Source organism: Pyrus communis, chromosome 17 (genome assembly GCF_963583255.1).
Source record: "Pyrus communis chromosome 17, drPyrComm1.1, whole genome shotgun sequence".
Classification (NCBI taxonomy): domain Eukaryota; kingdom Viridiplantae; phylum Streptophyta; class Magnoliopsida; order Rosales; family Rosaceae; genus Pyrus; species Pyrus communis.
This window is the reverse complement of record NC_084819.1, coordinates 1,323,507-1,345,773: the sequence shown is the minus strand read 5'-3', so window position 1 is coordinate 1,345,773 and position 22,267 is coordinate 1,323,507. Positions and strand designations below refer to the sequence as shown.

Sequence of the window (22,267 nt, the reverse complement as noted above, 5' to 3'; positions counted from 1 at the left end):
GGTTGAATTGTTGCTACGTTTGATTAAAAGACATAATGTTTGAGAGTGTTATACTCAGACAGTATGACTAAAATTAAAAGGATGCAACCAGTCAATATTAATTTATGAAATTGGATATGTCTTTTGGGTCAACACTCTTAATAAAAGTTGTATATCTTCAACCAGAATGAATGGGTGCTTTAATGTCTATAAATACATGTTGTGGTATAATGTTTCACACACAATTCAGAAATTTGTTGTCTACACAATTTTTTTGCTCTCTCTTCGCTCTCCATCACATTCATACAATTTCTTTCTAGTTATTTTTCAGGAAATACAATTCAGTTTTGCTAACCGAATATTTCATACTTTGTTGTATCGTGAAAGTGATTTGCTAAGAACCCTTTAGCAAACTCATTCGAGTGGGGGCAAATAACACTTTAAGGAAACGATTCAAGTCGTACCTCAAAGTTATCCTTCGGATTATTCTCTATGTTTCTACATTACTCAAACAGGATGCGCGCCGGGCATCCATGTTTATAATTTTTTTTATTTTTTATTTTTTATTTTTGTCATTATCATTAAATAAAGTTATTAGATAATTTTTGGTAAAATGCAAAGTTTTGAAATCCTTTTTATTAATTTTCCTAAAGATTAAACCAACAACAAGAGAGTCAATCAAAATAAAAGAAGAAATGAAATACGGCATCACAAATAAATTTCTCTTCTAGGGACACGACTTGGAAGTCTGTAAAGTATATAAAAATAAAACTCCTAATTCTCTCATCTAATCCAACCTCAGCTCGTCTACCTCTTTGCCATTCTTGTTCCAAATCTATAAGGTCTAGTGAGCGAAACCATAACTCAATAAGGACATAAGTCTTATCAAAGATCATTATCAAGGCTAAGCTCAATGTCACAATCACGTAATTCAATTATAGCATGTTATCAATCATAAGGGATACATATTATATTTCATAAATGTAGCTTAACTTCACAAACAGATATGCGTGTCTCCTACCATGCAATTTATACCACCATAAGAATGCTCTATTATACAAACTTACCCTTATAACTCAATAATCCTAATTTTCCCTTTTTTGCTACCATTGATCTCCAGCCGAAATCACCCAATAATCCACAATTATTCGGACGATATCCTAATATAACGTGGTGTATCAAATACACACAAGAATTTATCAATATGGTGGGACCTACTTATTAGAGATGACTTTGTATTTATAGATAAATAACTAGTAAACAAATCAATGGAACCAAAGGTAGGCAAGAAGGCTCCACGTCGTCTACATAATCTTTTATATCATAACCTTTGCCTTTTACCTTATCAGTCAGCATTACTTGACTACTTATTTGTATGGTTTGCGCCCCTTCTTTGACCGCATATTAAACAAGAGTATTAAGATTTCTTTTCCAAACCCTCACAAAGATCACTTAGCAAATATAGCAACCCAGAATATCTTGCATGGACCTTTAAACTATCCAATATTCTTAACTCCATTCTCCAAGATATATATAAGAGAGATCATGCTGCAAAACAGCACATATCCCTGCAATTGCATTGATCGTAACATCAACTGCTGAAATGGCACCTTTCCTTTTATTTCTCTTCCCTCTCCTTGGTCTTTCATGTAAGTATACGAAACCATGCACGTAATTAGATCATCACCTTGCTATATAGTAATAAGTTAATAACCCTAAATTTCATGTTTCACTACATTTTTTTTCTTCTGTATTTGAATACAGTTGGAGAGATCTCAAGCAAAATTGGCATAAACTATGGGCGGCTAGGCGACAATTTGCCGTCTGCAAATCGGTCTATCGAGCTCCTCAAGGCCATGAACGCAGGGCGTGTGAAACTCTATGACGCAGACCCGGAAATCCTAAAACTCTTATCTGGAACGAATCTCCAAGTCTCAATTATGGTCCCAAACAATGAAATCTCAACCATTGCATCAGATCAAACCAAAGCCGATGAATGGGTCCGAAACAATGTCCTCCCCTATTACCCCGAAACCATGATCCGGTACCTCCTCATAGGCAATGAAGTCCTTAGTTACAACTCCTCGGACCAAGATCGCCAAATGTGGTACGATCTAGTCCCTGCCATGAGTAAAATTAAGTCCTCCCTCAAATCACAAAACATCACAAACATCAAAGTAGGTACCCCATTGGCCATGGATGCGTTGCAATCAACATTTCCACCATCAAAAGCCACGTTTCGGGCTGATATATCTGATACGGTCATGGCTCCGATGCTGAGATTCTTGAACCGGACCAAGTCCTTTTTCTTTATTGATGTGTACCCTTTTTTCCCATGGTCTTCAAACCCTGGCAACATTAGCCTAGACTTTGCATTATTTAGAGGAAACAGTACCATGGAGTACACTGACCCGGGAACTGGGTTGGTCTACACTAACCTACTAGACCAAATGCTTGACTCATTGATCTTTGCCATGACCAAGCTTGGGTACCCCAACATCCGGCTCCTGATCACGGAAACCGGCTGGCCTAGTTCTGGGGACATTGAACAACCCGGTGCTAATATACACAATGCCGCCACATATAACCGCAATTTGATACACAGAATGGTTGCAAAACCACCTCTTGGAACACCAGCTAGGCCTGGTGTTGTCATACCTACATTCATATTTTCATTGTTTGATGAAAATCAAAAGACAGGACCAGGGACGGAGAGGCACTGGGGTTTGTTGCATGCTGATGGAACTCCCATTTATGACGTTGACTTGACAGGCATGGTCCTCAAATTCCTCTAGTAAACCAATTTTTATATATGTTTTAAAGAAGTGATTTCTATACACCCACACTCTTGTTTATTTCTTGCATTTAGATTAAATAAATCAAACGAGAATGAAGAGAAAGAAATAAACAATGACGTGCAAAATGAAAAAGTGTGGGCATAAATGGTTTTCCATTTTTACATTTTACTCAAAAGTTTGACATACTTTCTTTTTTTTGGTTCTATTTTACATACTTTCTTAAATGAAACTTTCAATCGCATGACTAGTGTATACCCTTTCTCTAGTAAAGGTGGAATAGACTTTTTAGATTGTTTAGCTGATAAGGTACAAAGAACTGTGTTCTTTCTACATTTTCAAACTTTTTGATATTTTTCTTTAACGACTTGATTATATATGTATATATATTGTAGGGAAGCGGCCGTTGGAGGACTACGAGCCCTTGCCGGAGGAGCAAAACAACAGGCCATACAAGGGCGCGGTGTGGTGCGTGGTGGCGAAGGGTGTGAGTGTGAATGACGAAGAACTGGGGTCGGCTGTAAACAATGCGTGCATTGCAGGGAATGCCAGTGGGACGTGTGATGCTCTTTCACCAGGAAAGGAGTGTTATGAACCGGTTTCGTTGACCTGGCATGCGAGCTATGCTTTCAGCTCGTACTGGGCCAAGTTTAGGAGCCAGGGAGCTACTTGCCATTTCAATGGGCTGGCTGAGCAAACATCTCTGGACCCAAGTAAGTTTTTTTTTTTTTTTTTGCTCTTCTCCGAAGGGAATGCTAATTAATACGAGAGATTTTTGTTTTTTATTTTTTGTTTACTCTGACGGGAATCGAATCATGAATTTATTCTAATTTAATATATTACTCTACATTTGTGACTATTTGATTCGGATTCAAATAAAATTTCCAACCAACATCTTCTTAATTAAACTTTTTCTCACGCTATTTTCATGGGAATTAAGATTGATTAACTAGTATTCTTCTTGCAGGTCATGGATCTTGCAAGTTCCCTAGTGTGATTTTTTGAAGATTATCATAAAATGCTGCTCTTAAAAATAAAAGCAGCTGGTCAGGCTAAAACAATATTGCAAGAGATGGTGTCTCAATTGTTAGATTTGAAAGCATAACTGTAACAGATGAACGTTAATTTGCTTGTTATTAATTTATATGTAACTGAGAAAATGTTGCTTTTGTTCAATGCAACTCTTCAATTATCCGTTTGTGTTCAATGCTGATGGGAAGTGTCCCAGCCCCGCAAGTGTCAAACACTCTACTTTTGGTCTCTATGATGACACTATGCCTCTTTTGACAGCCGAGGCCATACAAGTACACTATGCTGAGGGTAGATCAGTAGAACCAATTTTCATTTCCAACGTTAATACCAGTCGTGTTGGAAATAAAATATAAAGAAAGAGATAATAAGAGAGAATAGAGAGAAACAAGAGAAAGGTTGAGGGGAGAAATAAAAAAGGTGTCATTTCTTCTCACTAGAATGTCTATATATAGATATAAAATTTACATAGAAATGATCGTAACTAATTAGATAAAAGTAATGTTATTCACACATTTTTTTTTACTTCTCACGTATTCTTATTAGTTTTTATCTATTAATCTTCTTCAATTCATTTCATCATATGACAAAAAATTCAAACGAATGTATACAAAGTAAAATAAGTATGTGAATAGAACCACCCTTACATATCACATATATTGGCACCAGCCGCATATTACGGACAACCACATAATTGACAAACACAGCAACTATATAATGACAAACGGAAATTAATTGAGGGCCAGTGGCCACAATGACGGTAACAACATCAATCAATCAATGAGTAATAAAACCATGTACCTAATAGCATAATGTCACTTAGTATTATGATTTGGTTGTGTTTCTCTTCGTTGGTAAGTGAAAAGTCTTGGGTTCAATTCTCGTCAATGATGAATTTGAACCACATTATTACTAACCTATTGTAAGATTTAGCCCACTCTCCCACCCTCTTAGTGTATTATCAATTGTCCAAAAAAAAAAAATCAACATTCGCTGGTCAGGTGGTTGGCAAAGGCCTAGTGCCCAGGCGTCTAGGCGAGAGACTAGATAGTTTTTTAATTTATATAACGTATAAATAAATGTCTACTTATACTTAAATAAAAATACATAATTGTATTAAAATAAATAAATTGCAAATAGAATGACATGAAGATTATAAAGTATTAGAAAATATTGAAAAATATGGGAAATGTTCATCTAAATATTTAACAAATCTATTACAATTTCTTGAAAAAAAAAATATAAAATAAAATTTATTTTCTATCTAAATGAGAGTTGCGTGCGACTTAGCCAATGTTTAAGTGGACTAAGCTAGGGTCTAGTCGTCTTTTTTTTTTTTTTTAATTTTCAAATGTTTAAGAATTAATTGAGGCATCAATCACCTGCCTAGCACTTAAGCGACAAGACGTGAAAGTTGTGTTACTTTTTTTAGTAAATTGTAAAAATGGTTTCTCAACTTTAATTTAATTAGAGCAATGGTCGTTCAACTAAAAATTCATTAGCATTGATCCATCAACTCATCAAAACGTGCAGATATAGTTTATCAACTAAAAATCTATTATTAATAGTCCCTCAACTTTAATCTAATTGGAGATATGGTTCATCAACTTTAACCTAATTAAAGAAATGATCCATCAATTTTAACCCAATTGTAGCAATGGTCATTTCAACATAACTCATTTTGGTAAAATTTTAATGAAGTTGACGAAAAGGATCCTAGTTATACGTTTTGATGAGTTAAGGGACCACAGCTCCAATTTGATTAAAGTTGAAAGATCATTGTTACAATTTACTCTTTTTTTTTAAAAATAAAATGTTTGCTGGTTTGGACTTGGTATATAAGAGCAACTCCATCCCTATCCACTTTGCGCCAGCACCCAGCCCATTTATCCACTTAATTGAACAGTAATAGACCCAATGAACAGTAATAGGCCAAAGCATCTCCACCCCAAACAAAATGTGATGGCACCTAGTCTAAAAATGCGCTGGCACAAACGATCTCCACCCCTACAAAATGCGCTGGCACCCAGTCCATTTAAAATATTAAATCATTTTTTTATAAAATAATAAAAAAAATAGTTTTAATTTCGGATATGATTTTTAACCAATCTCGTCACGCCACGTGTCATTATCCGAACGTACTATTTTTTGAATAGATTTCCGCTAAGATTTTCAACCAATCCCGACAACCCACGTGTCACTTCCTGTTTACAATAATTTAGGCAAGATTTCGATAAGATTTTTAACCAATCTCGTCACGCCACGTGTCATTATCCGAACGTACTATTTTCTGTATTTTTTAAAAAAAATTTGACATTTTTTAATTAATTTTTAATAAATTTTAATGTTGTAATTAATCTGGACCGTTGGATTTGAAAAATAATCAAATCCAACAGCCAACACGATGCCACGTAGCCAACGGTCAAATTTCTGACCGTTGGGCCTTTTTTTTTTTTTTTTGGTGAAATAAACGTGGACCGTTGATCTGTGATCGGATGGTCCAATTTAAATTTTAAATTAAAATTTTTTTTACCGTTGGAAATCCAACGGCCTACAAAAACTAGCCGTTGGAAATCCAAAGGCTCTGAGGAGGGCCACGTAGCCCGTACCCGGATGACTGCAAGTTGACCTGCACGCGGGCCCCAGCGCCTGCAAAGCCTGTCGGCTACTCGCCTGGGCACCCACGTGTTATGCACGCGCCAAGAAGAAAGCCCGGCTCCTGGGTCTGTCCATTTTGGGCTGGGCTGTTGACTGGCACGGGCTGGGTGCCAGTCAATTGTGCGGGCTGGAGCTCATTTTAGGCAAGCCGGGCCATTTTCTTCACTTGGTGCCAGTCAACTCCAAGCGGGCTGGAGTTGCTCTAAAGGTACAAGACAAAACGTAGATAAAGGTACAAGACAAAACGAACATCTAACGTGTTTTGATAAAGTATGGCAATTGATGATCTCACTATCAAAACCAGTTGTGTTGTAAAGTGGCGAACACTTCAAAGATCCCATCTAATCGTCCGACTTTTTTAATACTTTGGTCGACTAAAGATCTCAATTTCCACACTCTGACGAACACTATGAAGCTCGTATCGTTGTTCTTGTCGCTGTGACATCTCTCCTTCACACTCTCAGTATATTACGCATAAAATCTGCAGAAAGTCAGAGGCGCACGATTACAAAACACACAGAGATATCAGCTATGCTTTCTTCATCTGCTGCTTCTGCAAATCAAATTGGCGCCACCTTTTCCTTGAGGCCCAACTTCTTGTTGGCAAGCTCTTCTGATTGTGGGGGTGCCCTTCAATTCCTGTTTTCTAGCTACAGTTTCAGAAGCAGAAGTGTTTTTCTTCGAACATGGCATGGAAGGCGAGGTGGGTTTCTTCCGAATCGCGAGTTTCGAGTGTTTTGCGAATCAAAGGTGATTCTTGAACACCCTTTTCTGAGAATTTCATGAATTTTTTAAATTTTGGTTGGTTTATGTTGAATTTGTATCATTTCCGCTTTTTTTTATTATGTTTTTGTTCATTTTGTTACTACTTTTATAATTCTGTTAGTGCTAGTGAGATTGTGACTGCATTTGATAGTATTCTGAGATAGGAGCTGTGTTGAGATTCCTAGACATGAAATCGGGTTTAGTATATTAGTTTCGGTTATTGTTGAATGTACTTCTGACGCTGGATGCGTTACAAACTGAGTAGGCAATCATGTTATGTGCTCGTTAGTTAGTAATTTGAATTGTTTTGGTTTTGTTGCACCGCCGTTTCTGTGACATTCTTACCACTATTCCTAATGTCATGTTTTAAATAGGGAATCAGACACCGGTAGGTAATTCACCTTGCAATGTGGTCTAACGATCCCGAGTATTTGGATTGAAACACAGCTAGAGGGTACTGAATACTGACATATATTTGTATCTGAAATATTCAGTTACAGACAGAGGAACTGCTGATAAGAAGGTATTCACCATTTCTAGAAAGTGCATTCCTAAACAGGAATGGTGCTTCTGTATCTGATGAGTGGCAAGCAGTTCCTGACATTTGGAGATCTTCAGCCGAGAGATATGGTGATCGTGTAGCATTGACAGATCCATACCATGACCCGCCTTCAAGTATGACTTATAAACAGGTTAATTTTCTTTTCCGATTCTAATTCTCCCGTACATATTTGTTTTACCTTCACTGTTTGTTCCTTTATCTTCTTTCGCGTGCTTCATCCAATTGTCTCTATATCCAATTGCCTCTATATCGCGTGGTTCAGGAAAATCGATACTGATTTTATCATTTCTTCTTCCGATGTTAATACGAAGAAATGATAGTACTATGTTTATAACTTTTGTTTTTATTCCAATTTTGAAATTGCAGCTGGAAGAGGAAATTTTGGATTTCTCTGAAGGCCTAAGAGTTGTTGGAGTAAAGCCTGAAGACAAAATTGCACTTTTTGCCGATAATTCATGTCGTTGGCTTGTAGCAGATCAGGGTACAGTTCCGTTTTTGGCCTACCAAATGTGCGATTAAATAAATTTTGTATTCTTCTCTATGTATGATTTATGGATTTTAATTATCCTCATGTTTTATGTTGGTTTAGGTATAATGGCTACTGGAGCTATCAATGTGGTAAGAGGTTCAAGGTCTTCAGTGGAAGAGTTGTTACAAATATATGATCACTCTGAAAGGTGTGTACAAAGCGCTTTCTTACTTGCCTGTTCTGCTTATTCAAGTCAATTTCCACCACCTTTGTTATATCAATATATGAATTATTAGATGCATATTTTACATTATATTCACCCGTAAAATTCATTTTCAATCTTGACGCTCAACATGGTTTGTCTCATCGTTTTCTATTTGATACTCTTCTCATAGTTGTGCAGTTGCAACTTTTTATAGTAACATGATTTCACAGTCGGTCTCTTTTTGAGCCTTAATGAGTGCAAATTTGTTCTTTCAAATAATCTTAAGCATTTTTAACACATGTTTCCTTCTCTTTTTTCCTTGATGACTCCATAAAATAATCTTAAGTTTCATCACTACTACAGTGTCGCACTTGCTGTGGACAGTCCTGAATTGTTCAATCGGATCGCAGAAGCATTCTCTTCCAAGGTTGTCATGAAATTTGTAATTCTGCTTTGGGGGGAGAAGTCAAGCCTGGCCAGTGAAGAGGAGACTCCTGTTTTTAACTACAAGGAGATTCTGGATCTGGGTCGAGAGAGTCGTAAGAGTATGCTCAACTTTAATGATGCCCGTATGTCATCCCTCTGTCTTTGCTAACAGTTTCTTTTTTGCTTTAAGATAGTACCAAAGATCTAGGATGCTAGGGCTGCAGTAACCTTAGTTTAAATAGTCTATTAGGAGACCTCGTATTCAGTCTATTACTAATTTCATGCCAGTAACCAGATTATAGAGTTTCTCTTGGGTGTCTTGCCGTTGAACTCAATCATAGTTGTTCACAGTTCGATTTTATTTCTCTATTTCTGTTGTTTGTTTCTGGGATTTGTCTTCTATTCTGGTTTTCAATCAATGTAGCGGCTGGATGGCAGCTTATCACTACTGCCCTGCATCATCGTACTTTGGGAATACATATGCTCTTTGATAGTATTTGTTTAACATGGAAATTGCACTGCTTATAATTTCTGTTTCTATGCACTTCCTTAGCAATATAATATTCCTCTCTTTGGGTAATGAATGCAACACCCATGTGGCTTAATTTCAGGGGGAAAGTATACGTATGAAACTATCAACTCAGATGATGTAGCTACACTAGTATATACAAGCGGAACAACTGGGAACCCGAAAGGTGTCATGCTAACTCATCGAAATCTGTTGCATCAGGTTTGTATGTTGAATACTCTTGGTATGATCGACAAAGCACTAGTATCTAGACTGTAACTTCACTGGATTAATTTATTGTCATTTAACCTTTTCTGTTTGATAGGTAAAACTGCACTGACAAAAACATGCATCTCCCTGTTATATCAAAAGTACTGCAAAAGCCATTTAAAGAATAAGAAAAAGGTCATATTTGATAATATGTGCAATATATGGTGTACTACCGAAGAAGTTGGAAAAGCTACTAAGTACATAGATTTAGCTCGTTTTCAACTCATCTTGTCTTCTCTAGAACTCTAGAAATTCGAATACGTGATGAGCCCTACATCATATGAAGAATCTGACATTAAAATAAAATATACAGACCCAAACTCTAATAAAATGGGTACGTATAATTTGCAAACTTTGTGAGTGATATGGAACTTATATCACGGCCTGGAGGCTGTCCAACTTATGATGTATGACAAGATGTACTAATAACGCCTTTGTCTCTGGAGACTTCTAGGCTGTTGCAAAGATGGATTTTGGGTGCCTTCCTTTTATGTTTAATTTGAATCATAAATGATTGTTAGAGGTAGTTTAGTTCTTCCTTTGCATTTTGGATGACATTCCCCTGTTTCTTTTTGTTATAATTGGAGCCAATAGATGTCTATAATTTTTAACTTGAGGCTATTTTCTATGTGCTTTTTTCCCAGATAAAAAACCTATGGGATGTTGTGCCTGCTGAAGCTGGGGACAGATTTCTCAGCATGCTTCCACCTTGGCATGCCTATGAACGAGCTTGTGAGTATTTCACATTGACGTATGGAATCGAGCAAGTATACACAACTGTCAGGAACTTGAAGGTATTACTGTTTTGAACTGTTTATTTTCATGGATGTTAAGTTGCTCCGTTTCCAACTTTCCAGCATATTATAGTCTGAAGAAATTTATTTCTAGAGCTGGACAATGTTCTCTCGAGAAAGTACATGATAGGGAAGTCATGCATGTGGCTTGCACATTGCCCCAACCATTTTTTTTTCTCAAAGGAATAACTTTACCTTAACCTTCTCCGGTGATTCGACAATTTACAAGAATATTGTTTGTGACAGAAAATGACAAATTTATTTCACATCCAGTTATTCGATACCTTTTCTTGCTTTTGTGGTGTTCTAATTGATATGATTATTGGTTTATAGGAGGATTTGCTACAGTATCAACCAAATTTCATAATTTCAGTTCCTTTAGTGTATGAGACACTTTACAGGTATGTCCTTTTTCTTGGAAAGTATGCTACTGCAGAGGTATGGTTTTAATTAATGACAGAGTAGACAACTGTCTTATGAGTTTCCCTTTTTTGGTTGTTTGAACATGTGTCGATTTTTTTTTCACCTTGTTCGCTTTGTTTTGTTTGTAAAATTGTAAAATTGGTTGTACAATGCATCAACTAGTTGAATTTTCACCTTTTTTTTCTTCTTCTTTTTGTATTCGTTTACAGAAATATGTTTCAACATTTAGGGTTATCTGTTAGTCATTATTGTTCATTTAGGGTTCTAAAGAAGTTTTCATATTTTCATCATGCAGTGGGATTCAGAAACAGATCTCTACGAGCTCTACTGCTCGTAAGTTTATTGCACTTACATTCATAAGGATCAGTTTGGCATACATGGAGTTTAAGAGGATTTACGAGGTTCAACCACTGAGTACTTTGTCTTGTTTATGCTATTTTCTATTTGCACAGGCCATAATATACTGATGAAACAAAAGGCCTAAACAAAAACTGAATTTGTGCTTCTGCCTACTTTAACGCACCATGGGCCCGGTAGCTGAATGAGTACATGTGCATCCACAATATAGACATCACGTCTTCATAAATGACTTAAGTTCAATGACGTGCCTCACTATATTAACAAGTTAGGCATCACGTGTCTCAAACACAGCAACCGTCCTCAACACTTTTTGCTGTCAAAACAGAACATATAAAGGATAACAGACCCTGTTGATAGGGAACTTACGCCCCGCCCTTTATAGTAGTGACAGGAATATCAATAGAAAATTTTTCAACGGCAATTTGATCATTTGGGTCTCACATCAGCTATGCGTTGAGATTTAGAGTAGTTTAAATACAGCCTAGGAATTCAAATCTCAGCTGGAGATAACCCTTTTGGAGGATGTTGTAGAACTGAGGCTCTAATACATTAATGATAACCCTAGAAGGGTCTAAATAGAATAGTGATCACAACAGTTAGTAACTCTTTTATATTTAAACTATTTGTTCATAATCTTGTTTACCGTCCCATAAAAAAGAAAGTTTTTTTGACTGAATGCATTTGAATCTTCTGGTAAATTTTTTTTTAGTTGCATCTTGTTTTAATTGCCTTTCTTGTGCCAAACTGATTAACAACTGATTTCGCATTCAGTTATTGATCTTATTATGTCTAATGTGTTAATAGTTAACAACTCGTTTCCCACCCAAACTTATTGGATCGATTGATTTGAATTTTGTTTGTAGGGAACATATTTGACGAGGAACCAGAAGCAAGCATCTTATCTTGCTTCACTGTATGATTGGCTATGGGCAAGAGTTGTTGCTGCGATATTATGGCCTTTGCATATGTTGGGAAAGAAGCTTGTCTATAGTAAAATTCATTCTGCTATCGGAATATCGAAGGTCATGTTTTTTCAAGTCATTTATTGTAGTCACAGCTTCTTTTTATTAGAATTTGACAGTGTGAAAAGTGGGTATTTTGTGGTTTTCTTTCGTGGATTGTGTGGTTTGGTTTGTAGATCATCATTCACAAGCCAACTGAATATGTTGGTTAAAATATCTGAAGGATCAGTGTTTTAGTCAGGAAACTTTTAGAGTTCTTGTAACTACTTATTTTCTACATTTCTCTCTCATTTGCAAAAGTCTGTGTGTGTGAGAAGATTTAGATTGTCTCGTCATTTTTTTGGGTCTTCTAAGTATATCTCATGGATGCTTTTAACTGGAATGAAGTGAACTAAGGAAATCTTTCCTTGGCTTCCTGCAGGCTGGTATTAGCGGAGGAGGTAGCTTGCCGTTACACGTTGATAAATTTTTTGAGGTTAGACTCTTACACACATATTACTGGCCAAAGAGAAGTTTTGGGCAATCAACTCTCATTCTAGCGATGTGCGCTTGCAGGCAATTGGTGTGAAAGTGCAAAATGGATATGGTTTAACCGAGACTTCTCCAGTTATTGCTGCTCGCCGGCCAAACAATAATGTAAGAACAACAATCTAATTTACATATAAATAAACGATACGTACTTGTTGGTTAATGGCACCTATGACAGTGCATGTGATAGCAGAAAATAAAATAAACAGGTAATATTTTGAAAAAATTATTGTTGCTTTGTTAGGGAAAAGTTCAAAGTTATATGTAAGAAAAGGTTCAAGGAATTATGACGATAACGTAAAGTGTTTGTATGTGATAAAAGGCCCAAGGTTTTTATATGTTTTTATTCAAGGCTGTGAGTTTCATATGTGGTACATTGTATGATAACGTCACAGATGTAAATTTTTGAAGGTTCTTGGTTCAGTTGGGCCTCCAATTCGACATACTGAGTTCAAAGTTGTAGATTTGGAAACTGGTGAAGTTCTCCCACCAGGTTCAAGTGGCATTGTAAACGTTCGGGGCCCACAAGTGATGAAGGGATACTATAAGGTAACATTAACTTTTGTGGATCAGAATGAGCTTTTTAATTTTTCAGTCGCTGATAAGATAATGCTAAAATTTTGTGGGTTTAAATAGTAAAATCTGATAAAAGTTGGTATGACTAATAACATAAAACTTGGGGTACTGTAATATTGGTGAAGAAAAAAGGGTTATTAAAACTCGTTTTCCCCATTCTTCTCGAGACTCCATTATAAATAGATTACACAAGTGTAGTTTAGAACCGTGGAAATCTTCAGTAGATGTAAACTAGGCATTATTCGTGATCCTTATAACCAGGACTCGTCTTCTTAGCATCTTTATCCTCACAGAAAAGAGGTTCAAAACTTCTAGCTACGGAGCCACCCGTTAAATGTTTTAAACTGCAACTCTTTTACAATATGAGGTACTGAACTGGTTAGTATTATCACATGGTAGGTGTCTGTTGTGCACCAAATATTTGCAGGCATACATTCCGTATATATTTACATTTATATGAGTGTATGTGTACACCACTGTCATTAAACCGAATATACCCCATCAAGATATATCTCAAGTCCAAGCAGGGTTAGCACAGTGTTTCATACAGGATTTAACACAAGATTCCGTATCATGATTAAATTGTTGGTTTACCACTGTCCCAGACGCTTTTAAGAAGAAAAGCTTAAGTTATTATAATGTGAGGCCAATATTAATTTATGTTCCACACTAGCCTTAATTTTCCCCCATATACTTGCAGACTTTCTGAACATATTTACTCTTGTAGACACGTTGCTTCTTTGTACTACTTATCCAAGTCCATAAGATAGTATTTAATGGTTTTACTCTGTTGAAATGGTGAAAATGTTGAGGTGCCCACTAGTTAATGTGTTCAAGTGCGTGGAAAGTGTTCTTGCCAATGTATCTTGGAGATTGGTGCCATTTTGCTGCTGCTTTCACCCAAAATAATCAGAATTCATATTATTTTTTCCTTGCGTAAGATGTCAATTGACCTTTTTGTTTTCACATTTTGAACTAGAATCCAGCAGCTACAAAGCAAGTACTAGATGAGGATGGTTGGCTGAGTACTGGAGATATTGGTTGGATTGCTCCTCACCACTCAACAGGGCGAAGTCGTCGTTGTGGAGGTGTTATTGTCCTGGAAGGACGTGCAAAGGATACAATAGTCCTTTCAACAGGTATACAAACATATTTTAATTTTCTTCTACTACACCGCCATGTATCTTCTTGCTAAGAAGTGAAAGGAATAGTAGCAGACCGTTTAGGCCATAGGCCTATGGGGACACCCTCAGAGGCCGACCAGGTCCATTTCCGCTTCCCCATCCTCCCTCTCACACCGCCCCCCCCCCCCCCCCCCTCTCTTAGAATTACCCGCCATTTTTCTTCTTTGTCTGAAATCTAGAGAATTTGACGAGTATCTTTATGCTAATTTGTTGTTAAAAAAGTCTCTTTATCATAAAAGAAAGGTAATGTAGTGGATTCCGATTTTATAACTTTGTAATAAATTTCTTCTCATCTCCTTTTCCCCTTTTTTCTCCTCTTAATACCCTACTTGCCGTCTTTTCTTCTTTAATTTTTGCTTGCTTGAAAAATCAGGTGAAAATGTTGAACCAGTGGAGCTTGAGGAAGCTGCCATGAGAAGTAGTCTAATTCAACAAATTGTAGTGGTCGGCCAGGTCAAGTTTCAGCAGCTTTCTTTTGTTCTTTTTTCTTTTTCTGCATTGGACTTTCCAGAACTATAGTTATCTATATTCTGCTACATTTAAGACGACATGTACTGATTTTGTGTGTCGTATGGCATTTCTGTATGTAGGATCAACGACGACTTGGGGCAATAATTGTTCCAAACAAAGAAGAGGTTTTACTTGTAGCCAAAAAATTGTCCATTGTAGATGTTAATGCCTCTGAGCTCAGTATGGATAAAATGAAAAACTTGGTATATGAAGATTTAAGAATATGGTAAGATTTCTTTTTAAAGTATCTTTTACACAGCGGATATGAATTAGTTACCACCGAAATAAAAACTCATGAAAGAAATTGTCATAATATCATCGTAAAAAACTTCAAGAACAGAGGCCATTACCGTTAAAAACTTCAAGAAACATATAAGGAATACAGCCTATGAGGACAACATCAGAGGCCATTACAATCTAATGTTTTCTTTTTCTTATAGTTTCCTATCTATTTCATGCAGGACTACAGGGTGTTCGTTTCAAATTGGACCGATTTTGATTGTGGATGAACCCTTCACGGTAAAGTATCTTTGCCCGCGTCTTCATTCAAGTTGCAGACGTGACTGGTAATTGTCTGGTTAGTAATACCTTCTGTTGTGCAGATTGATAGTGGACTAATGACTCCAACTATGAAAATTCGAAGGGACCGAGTCGTAGCTCAGTACAAGGATCAAATACATAACCTGTACAAGTAAACATCTTATCCCGAAATTCACCGAAGCAGTTTAAAGTGCATGTATTTTTATAGGAAATAAGAATTGCAAGGCCTAGCAATGAAAGTTAAGTTCCTTGCTATCTCTTGAATCACAACATTATAAAGTTTGTAGATTTGCATGTTGTATCCGAAAGAAGCGTATCTTGACCTGCCAACACAGCCTTCTACGTTACACTGGAAATATAATGTCATAATATGAAATTATTGATTTGAATGCAAGCCTAAATCTTCAAGTTTGTCAGATTCTACTCTACTTAATAATTTTTTTTCGATTTTGGTTTATGTAAATTTGTCGTTATAAGATCTACTGTGATACATTTGTATAATTCATAATCTTTTTTTCTTTTAGTAATCGATAATTAGTTATTATGAGAAGGGAAATTAGAGGGGTTCGAACTAGCACGGTTTTATTTTATTTTATTGGCACCTCCATATTTTGTTAAACACACTATTTAAAAGTCTAATATTGAAGGGGATGAGAGTTAAAAAAAACAATCATCATAAAAACCCTGGAGATTATCACTTTAATCGGTAATTACGTACTGTGCTAAACTGAACCAGACTCGCACAAAACTTACTCGTTGTAGAAGCTCCCACTGTGCATGTACTCGGAAAATTACAACTATGTAGTGTGTTTCTTTAATTTAAGGCTTATTAGTTGGATTGTATATGAAACTCCCACTAAGTCTCAATTTACCTTTTAAAATTGGTTTTGTTTTATTTTACCCACTGAAACCCATTTTCAACTCATTTTGTCTCACTTCACCTCATCCCGTTGAAAAAGTAAAATTCAAATCCAATAAATCATTAAATTCCTTTCTTTTCTTTCATGAACCCTAATTTGTTTTGTCAAGATGATTAGTCGACTAAACCCAAGCACAGGATGGAGACAAAGCAAAAGCCAAAAGGTGTTTTAAAAGTGAAATGTCTAAAATACCTTTGAATTTAACATTAGGTGAAGTGAAACCAAAAGAATTGAAATTGGAATTGGCAGTTTCAGATGACAGAATGAGACTAAATCAGTTTCAAATGATAACTTGATAAGTGGAGACAGTTTTAGGGGAATTCAACTAGTAAACCTTAATTTAAGGGTTGTTTAATTGGTACCACCCATATTGATGAATACACTTCACATAAAATTTAAATATCAAATGCCTTGTATGCTCTAATATGAAACGACTTATATGCCCTAATTCTTATTTCTCTCACCACTTTGGCTTTTGGGTTATTCTAATCATCCGTTTCTGAAAATTTTCCAACAATTTCATCCGGGTTTTGTTCAAGTTGATTAAAAAACTTGCTTAATTTTTGGGAAATTTTGGTGCTTGAATATGTGGGGTGTTGTCAAAAAATGGTGACAATAAATTTGGGTCGTTGCATGCACTATGTATTGAACCATGTTAATGGAGCATTCGTGTATATAAAAAAAGACAAGCCTCAATTTTTTCCTAGAAGCTACTCGATGTAATCCAACCCACTTGGAAAACAGAGTGGGAGAGCAAGACGGCTTTTCTCAGAGAAAGGATTTTCAGGAGGGATTAGGATTCCCTCCTCTCCTGTTTTCATCCCTTTCTCTCCCTTCTTTTCACATTCTTTATTTTGTCTTTCTCTTTCTATATAAAATGTTGACGTTGCTTAACCGTGTCCGTTCAAATAGGAGAAGAAGAAATGAGAGGGTTCCAAAGAGGGGAGATAATCCTAGACCTTTCAGGAGGCCTTGAGATGAGCAGCTTCTTAGTGCTTTGCCTCATGAGAGTCAATAGTGTTAGAGTTGCATTTCTAGTTTCGAAATGGGTTTCTCCTCGGATGATCTCTCACTTACAAATAAAGAGGAATACTACCAAATCGTAATAAAAAATATAAAATAAATATAAAAAAACCTAATTTAATTGCTTTTATTTTCATAAATATTTATTAAATGCCTAGATAACATATGATTAGTAGACACGTGTGACGTGGCCCAATTTTATAAGGATTAGGAGTAGTGATACATCACGGTTAAGAGAAAATTTTAACGAGATGGAACACTAGATGTTATTATATAAGTGGATGAAAATTTTATTTTTCAAGTGTCCCTACACTTATATGATGACATATATTGTATCATTTTGTGTTCCAAGTATGCTAAATAATCTCTCCATGATAACTGGTGGAGCTAAAAATAAGCAGAGAATCCTTATCCGTAGCAAAATAGGACTCTTTTTCGTTTGTAGTTTTAAATCCATTCTAATACATATATGGCCTGAACCACTGAGAAAACAACAATTTTCTCCATACTTTCTTCTTCCTCTCCTCGCTCCATAACAATCTACCGTCTCCGCAACCCAACGACACAACAACCCTAAGTGGGGAGGTCATACTGATAAACACTTCTCCCTCCCTCTCTCTCGACGATGAAGAAACTTAAAGCGTGCTGCAGGCACCCACCAAGCAGCAGCGACGGATCCCTGAAACTAGAAGTTAATGAAGAAGAAGAGCACGATCATAAACCCTACATCCTTCAGTTACCAGACGATGTAACAGTGCAGATCTTCTGCAAACTCCCAATCAAAACGCTCGTCGAGTGCAACCGTACATGCAAGTCCTGGCGTTGTTTGCTATCGGACCCTCAGTTCACAGAAGACCTATTTTCACGAACGCCGGATTGCCTTTTGTTCAACCAACTGAATCACCCCAAATCGAAAGGCCAGTTTCTGGTCGACTTCGACAGGGCTTCAAACCGAAACCAGGTCGTGCTCAAGCGCTTCAGTAAAATCATCTACCCAAATGTCAAAGCTAATGTACGTGAATATTCCGTTGTGGGTTCGTGCAACGGCTTCCTCTGCTACCGCGAATCTCTCATGTACCCTTCGATGAAAGAGGTCCATTGTTTTTACTTGTCTAATCCTGTCACCGGTGAGTCTTTAACTCTTCCAACACCTGCCGAACCTGCAAAGAGAGATTGTTTAGGGTTTGGGTTTAGTCCCGTTAGCAACCTCTATAAAGTAGTCCGGATTATGCGTCCGTTTGAAGGGTCTTGTGATGTAATGGTTTTGAAAGTTGGCTCTGGGATTTGGAGAAAAACTGGAGAATCCATCTACAGTTTCCATGGAAATTGTGGGGTTTATCTCAATGGATTTCTTTATTGGATTGCTCAAAGTCGTAACAGGGACCGTCCTTTTCTATCTGCATATGGCATCCCTGTTTCTCTAAGTGCAGGTGCTCCCTTTCTATGTGCATTTGACGTCGAAAGAGAGTGCTTCCAACAGTTACCACTACCGCCTTGCCGTTTGCATCTGACAGTTGCTCCGCTCAAGCTCGGAGTCCTCAATGGTTGTCTCTTCCTAATTCTTAGATCAACATCTAATATGATTGAGATTTGGGTGATGAAGGAGTCTTGGACTAAAGAGCATGAGTTCACATACTCTTCTAAGTTTTGTGTTACTAAGATATTGAAATTCACAAAGGAAGGGAAGATCTTGTTTACGTATGAGAATCAATTGTGGGCTTACACTCCTAAGAGGGTTGTAAGAGTTGACAATGATGGTTTTCCTTCAAATCTTTCAGAAGGATTTCTCCATATTCCCAACTTCGCACCGCTTTGGCCATCTTTACTAAACAGGAATCAGGTCAAGCAGGAAAGTGACAAGGAATCAGAATGAGCAGGCCCTTTCTGCATATTCCAAGCTTTTTAGTAGGGTTTAGAGTTTCATTACGAGATTTCGTATTTTAGTAGCTGATAGATGTGTATCCTCTTGCTAGTAGAGGTTTGATTTTCTTCTGAGATGCATCGTCTTCTTTCTTTTTACCATGTTTCTATTTCATATTCCGATCATAATCCTCAGAGTCGCAGTTCGCTCAGCTACCAGACACTTCTCGTTTGTTTGGTCACTGAGACAATGGGAATTAAAGGAAATATATTTTTTAATTTTTAACGGTAAGTCTTTAACTGAGTTTGGCTTATACAAATTTCAACCAATATTGCATATATATTGACATTACTTTTCCCTTCTTTATATGCTCTCACAGTGACAAATGAGCCTTTGAGGTTTGTTCGTCTCATGTAGTCTTTCATTGTGAGGAAATAACTCCTTAGTTGATTAGTCTGTTAGAATTTAGATTGCAATTTTCTTATGTACGTGTTAATTTTTTAACACCATTTTGTTACGTGATAAAGGTTTTAAAGATTCAAAAGCAGCTTTTTCTGCGGAGTAATACTAAGAAGACTAAATTCAAAAACTGATTTTTCTGCGGAGTAATGTTAAGAAGGCTAAATTTATAGACAAAATTTTGGAAACTGAATGACATGTTGATAATTGAGTTATTACTTAAATGTTGATTAACGTACTCATTTCTATTAGTGACACATTATTTAATTTGTAAATTTAGTCTCCAAACTTAGTTTCCCTAACATTACCCTTTTCTACGCCATGCCATCCATATTTGAACCTTTCTTTTTCCTTTATTTTTGTGGATTATTACAACCGTGGAGGAGTTCGATTGGGCATCCTCGTCCGCTGAGTGAGCGTCGTGGTAAGGTCTGCAAAGAAAGAGCTTCCAGATGGCTAGAACCCCTAGTGGTATGCTCTGTCGCACGTCTGCTAGCAATGACGTGATACAATGCAGTAGAGTCGTTAGAGGCTGCAATGATGGGCCTAGGCACATGAGAGTTAGGGTTTTTGAATCACTGGGCTGTGGCCGCGAAATTGATTCAACATGGACCGTCTATTGGGGGAGGAGGGGGAGGGGGGGGGGTGTTTATTGTTTCTCTGTAGATGGTGGCCGAGCTGATGGTTGCTTCTCAGCAGGAGGCGGCTGAACTGGCGGTGGGCTGTTTGACAGGAATCGGCTGAATGAGGTAGGGATGCTCCGATGGTAGTTGTTGTCGCCGTTGTTTTTGTTGTCGGGGCTGTTGCGGATGCTGCTGTTTTTGCGTCGTGGAGATTCTTGACGGCAATTTGGGGCCTTCACGTAGCCACGTCAATCCCAATTCGCTGCGAAAGTGGCTCCAAGCCTCGGCTAAAGGCTGCGAAGGGTGGTGATCAACGAAAACTTTGGATCCACGTTCCTTGACCGTGGAGAATTCATGACAATCCCAGATTGCGAGACTTGGCCGTTGTTCTTGCTCGTGGTTTTTCATGTGTTCACCATTGTTACTTGATGTGAACAAGGATGATGAATGAAGGACAAAGAACAACGAGGGAAGATAATGAAATTTACTTTCTTCGCTTAAATCTCTAAGCACGCGTTCTATAACTCAATTTTACTCTCAATAAAAACACTAATTTGTGGATGCAAATTTTGTACACGGTTGACTTGACGAAATTTCACTTACAAGAGAGCCTAGAAAAAATGAGAGGGTGTCAACCAAAGGGCCTCCCGGATGTGTAAGTCAAAAAAGTAATTTGAGAGAAAATAAGAACTTGAAAAAGTTTAGAGTAGTAAATGTCGATTACCTATTTTCTGGTTTGATTTAGCTATTTATAGACCTGAACCCTAGCAGAAAGCTGGGATGAGAGGTTACAAACCATACTAGGTAGACCTTAAAGTTATGCTAGTGTTGGTGCACACCAATCTTTGCAGTGTCCATGTTGGTAAGATCGTTAGCGCACTTGACACTCAAGTGGAGACTTTGTAGAATCGGCTTTCCACAATCATTGGATCGGGTATGGCCTGATGGCAGGACGTATCATGTCCCAAAAAACCTTTCATTTTTGGTGCCCCAGAGGCCTAATACTCACAGGTTAGACATGTGTCACAGTCTATCATGTAGGATAAATAGATGTCATGTTTTCTAAAGTGGTTTGTGGTCTGCTCACAATGTCAAGAGTAAAATCGTCATAGCGAGCATATAATCCATGTATTCTTAATTCAATCGAATTACCCATCTAAATTTTAATACATTTTGTCTCTGCGTATCATTTGTAAACGGGAAACTATCATTTTGACACGCGCTTATATATATTTGGGAGCGGCGGCAAAACCAGAAAACCACAAAAATATCTCTTTATCTGATATATTTCTCACTCTGTCCATTTGTAATTTGTATAACTTGAGTTTGTAATTTTTTATGTGAATAGTAGCCTTCTAATTTTGGATTAAGTATTCGTTTGAAAAATTAAGTGGTGTGGGGGTCGTAATTCGTGATTGGCATGGGCACTTTGTGGCGGCCAGTGCTTGGAGAAAGAAGGGCATTTCGTTTGTCGCACACGAGATATTTTTTATTGTGACCAAAATATAGGGAGTACATTACGTATTTTTATATAAGTGGTAGGAAATTTTATTTTTAAGTTATTAATTTTTTAACACACATATCCTACCATTTATAGAATAACACGTAGTATACCATCCTATATACCGATTACACTAATAAATTTCTCACCGCACACATCAAATTGCTAGAAACTTGGGAAGGTATCCGGTAGCAGAGCGTATGGGTGTACTGTGTACAACAGATTATGGTCGAGAGTAATTTTACTCATGCTCTCGTTGCGATTAACGACCAGTCTAGGGACATATCTGCTATTCGTGCGATTGCGGAGGACGTGGTGTACTGGGCGGCTGTTTTTT

General features: G+C 37.1%; 3 protein-coding genes across 3 annotated transcripts; all 3 read left to right on the top strand.

The window, feature by feature from the left end:
• The first annotated feature begins 1,507 nt into the window (after nt 1–1,507).
• LOC137723741 (probable glucan endo-1,3-beta-glucosidase A6) lies at nt 1,508–4,043 on the top strand. The gene is made up of 3 exons (XM_068462932.1): nt 1,508–2,751; nt 3,170–3,487; nt 3,742–4,043. Exons 1-3 carry the CDS (start codon nt 1,704–1,706, stop codon nt 3,777–3,779), a joined length of 1,404 nt encoding a protein of 467 aa, XP_068319033.1. The 5' UTR covers nt 1,508–1,703; the 3' UTR covers nt 3,780–4,043.
• A 2,706-nt stretch (nt 4,044–6,749) lies between these two features.
• LOC137723367 (probable acyl-activating enzyme 16, chloroplastic) lies at nt 6,750–15,958 on the top strand. Its single transcript, XM_068462549.1, has 19 exons — nt 6,750–7,211; nt 7,721–7,918; nt 8,155–8,269; nt 8,378–8,465; nt 8,826–9,031; nt 9,500–9,618; nt 10,311–10,460; nt 10,794–10,861; nt 11,179–11,284; nt 12,107–12,265; nt 12,627–12,680; nt 12,761–12,841; nt 13,145–13,282; nt 14,289–14,448; nt 14,867–14,946; nt 15,084–15,229; nt 15,465–15,522; nt 15,606–15,694; nt 15,824–15,958. Exons 1-19 carry the CDS (start codon nt 6,993–6,995, stop codon nt 15,828–15,830), a joined length of 2,241 nt encoding a protein of 746 aa, XP_068318650.1. The 5' UTR covers nt 6,750–6,992; the 3' UTR covers nt 15,831–15,958.
• Nucleotides 15,959–18,111: 2,153 nt separating this feature from the next.
• LOC137723179 (F-box protein At3g07870-like) lies at nt 18,112–19,359 on the top strand. Its single transcript, XM_068462352.1, has one exon. It carries the CDS (start codon nt 18,112–18,114, stop codon nt 19,357–19,359), a length of 1,248 nt encoding a protein of 415 aa, XP_068318453.1.
• Nucleotides 19,360–22,267: the final 2,908 nt, after the last annotated feature.

Coding starts and splice junctions, on each gene's coding strand:
- LOC137723179 (XM_068462352.1), top strand. CDS start 18,112: ATGAAGAAACTTAAAGCGTGCTGCAGGCACCCACCAAGCAGCAGCGAC.
- LOC137723367 (XM_068462549.1), top strand. CDS start 6,993: ATGCTTTCTTCATCTGCTGCTTCTGCAAATCAAATTGGCGCCACCTTT. Junction 8,466..8,825: donor ATATATGATCACTCTGAAAG/GTGTGTACAAAG, acceptor TCACTACTACAG/TGTCGCACTTGCTGTGGACA. Junction 10,862..11,178: donor GTGTATGAGACACTTTACAG/GTATGTCCTTTT, acceptor TTCATCATGCAG/TGGGATTCAGAAACAGATCT.
- LOC137723741 (XM_068462932.1), top strand. CDS start 1,704: ATGTTTCACTACATTTTTTTTCTTCTGTATTTGAATACAGTTGGAGAG. Junction 2,752..3,169: donor TTATGACGTTGACTTGACAG/GCATGGTCCTCA, acceptor TATATATTGTAG/GGAAGCGGCCGTTGGAGGAC. Junction 3,488..3,741: donor GCAAACATCTCTGGACCCAA/GTAAGTTTTTTT, acceptor TTCTTCTTGCAG/GTCATGGATCTTGCAAGTTC.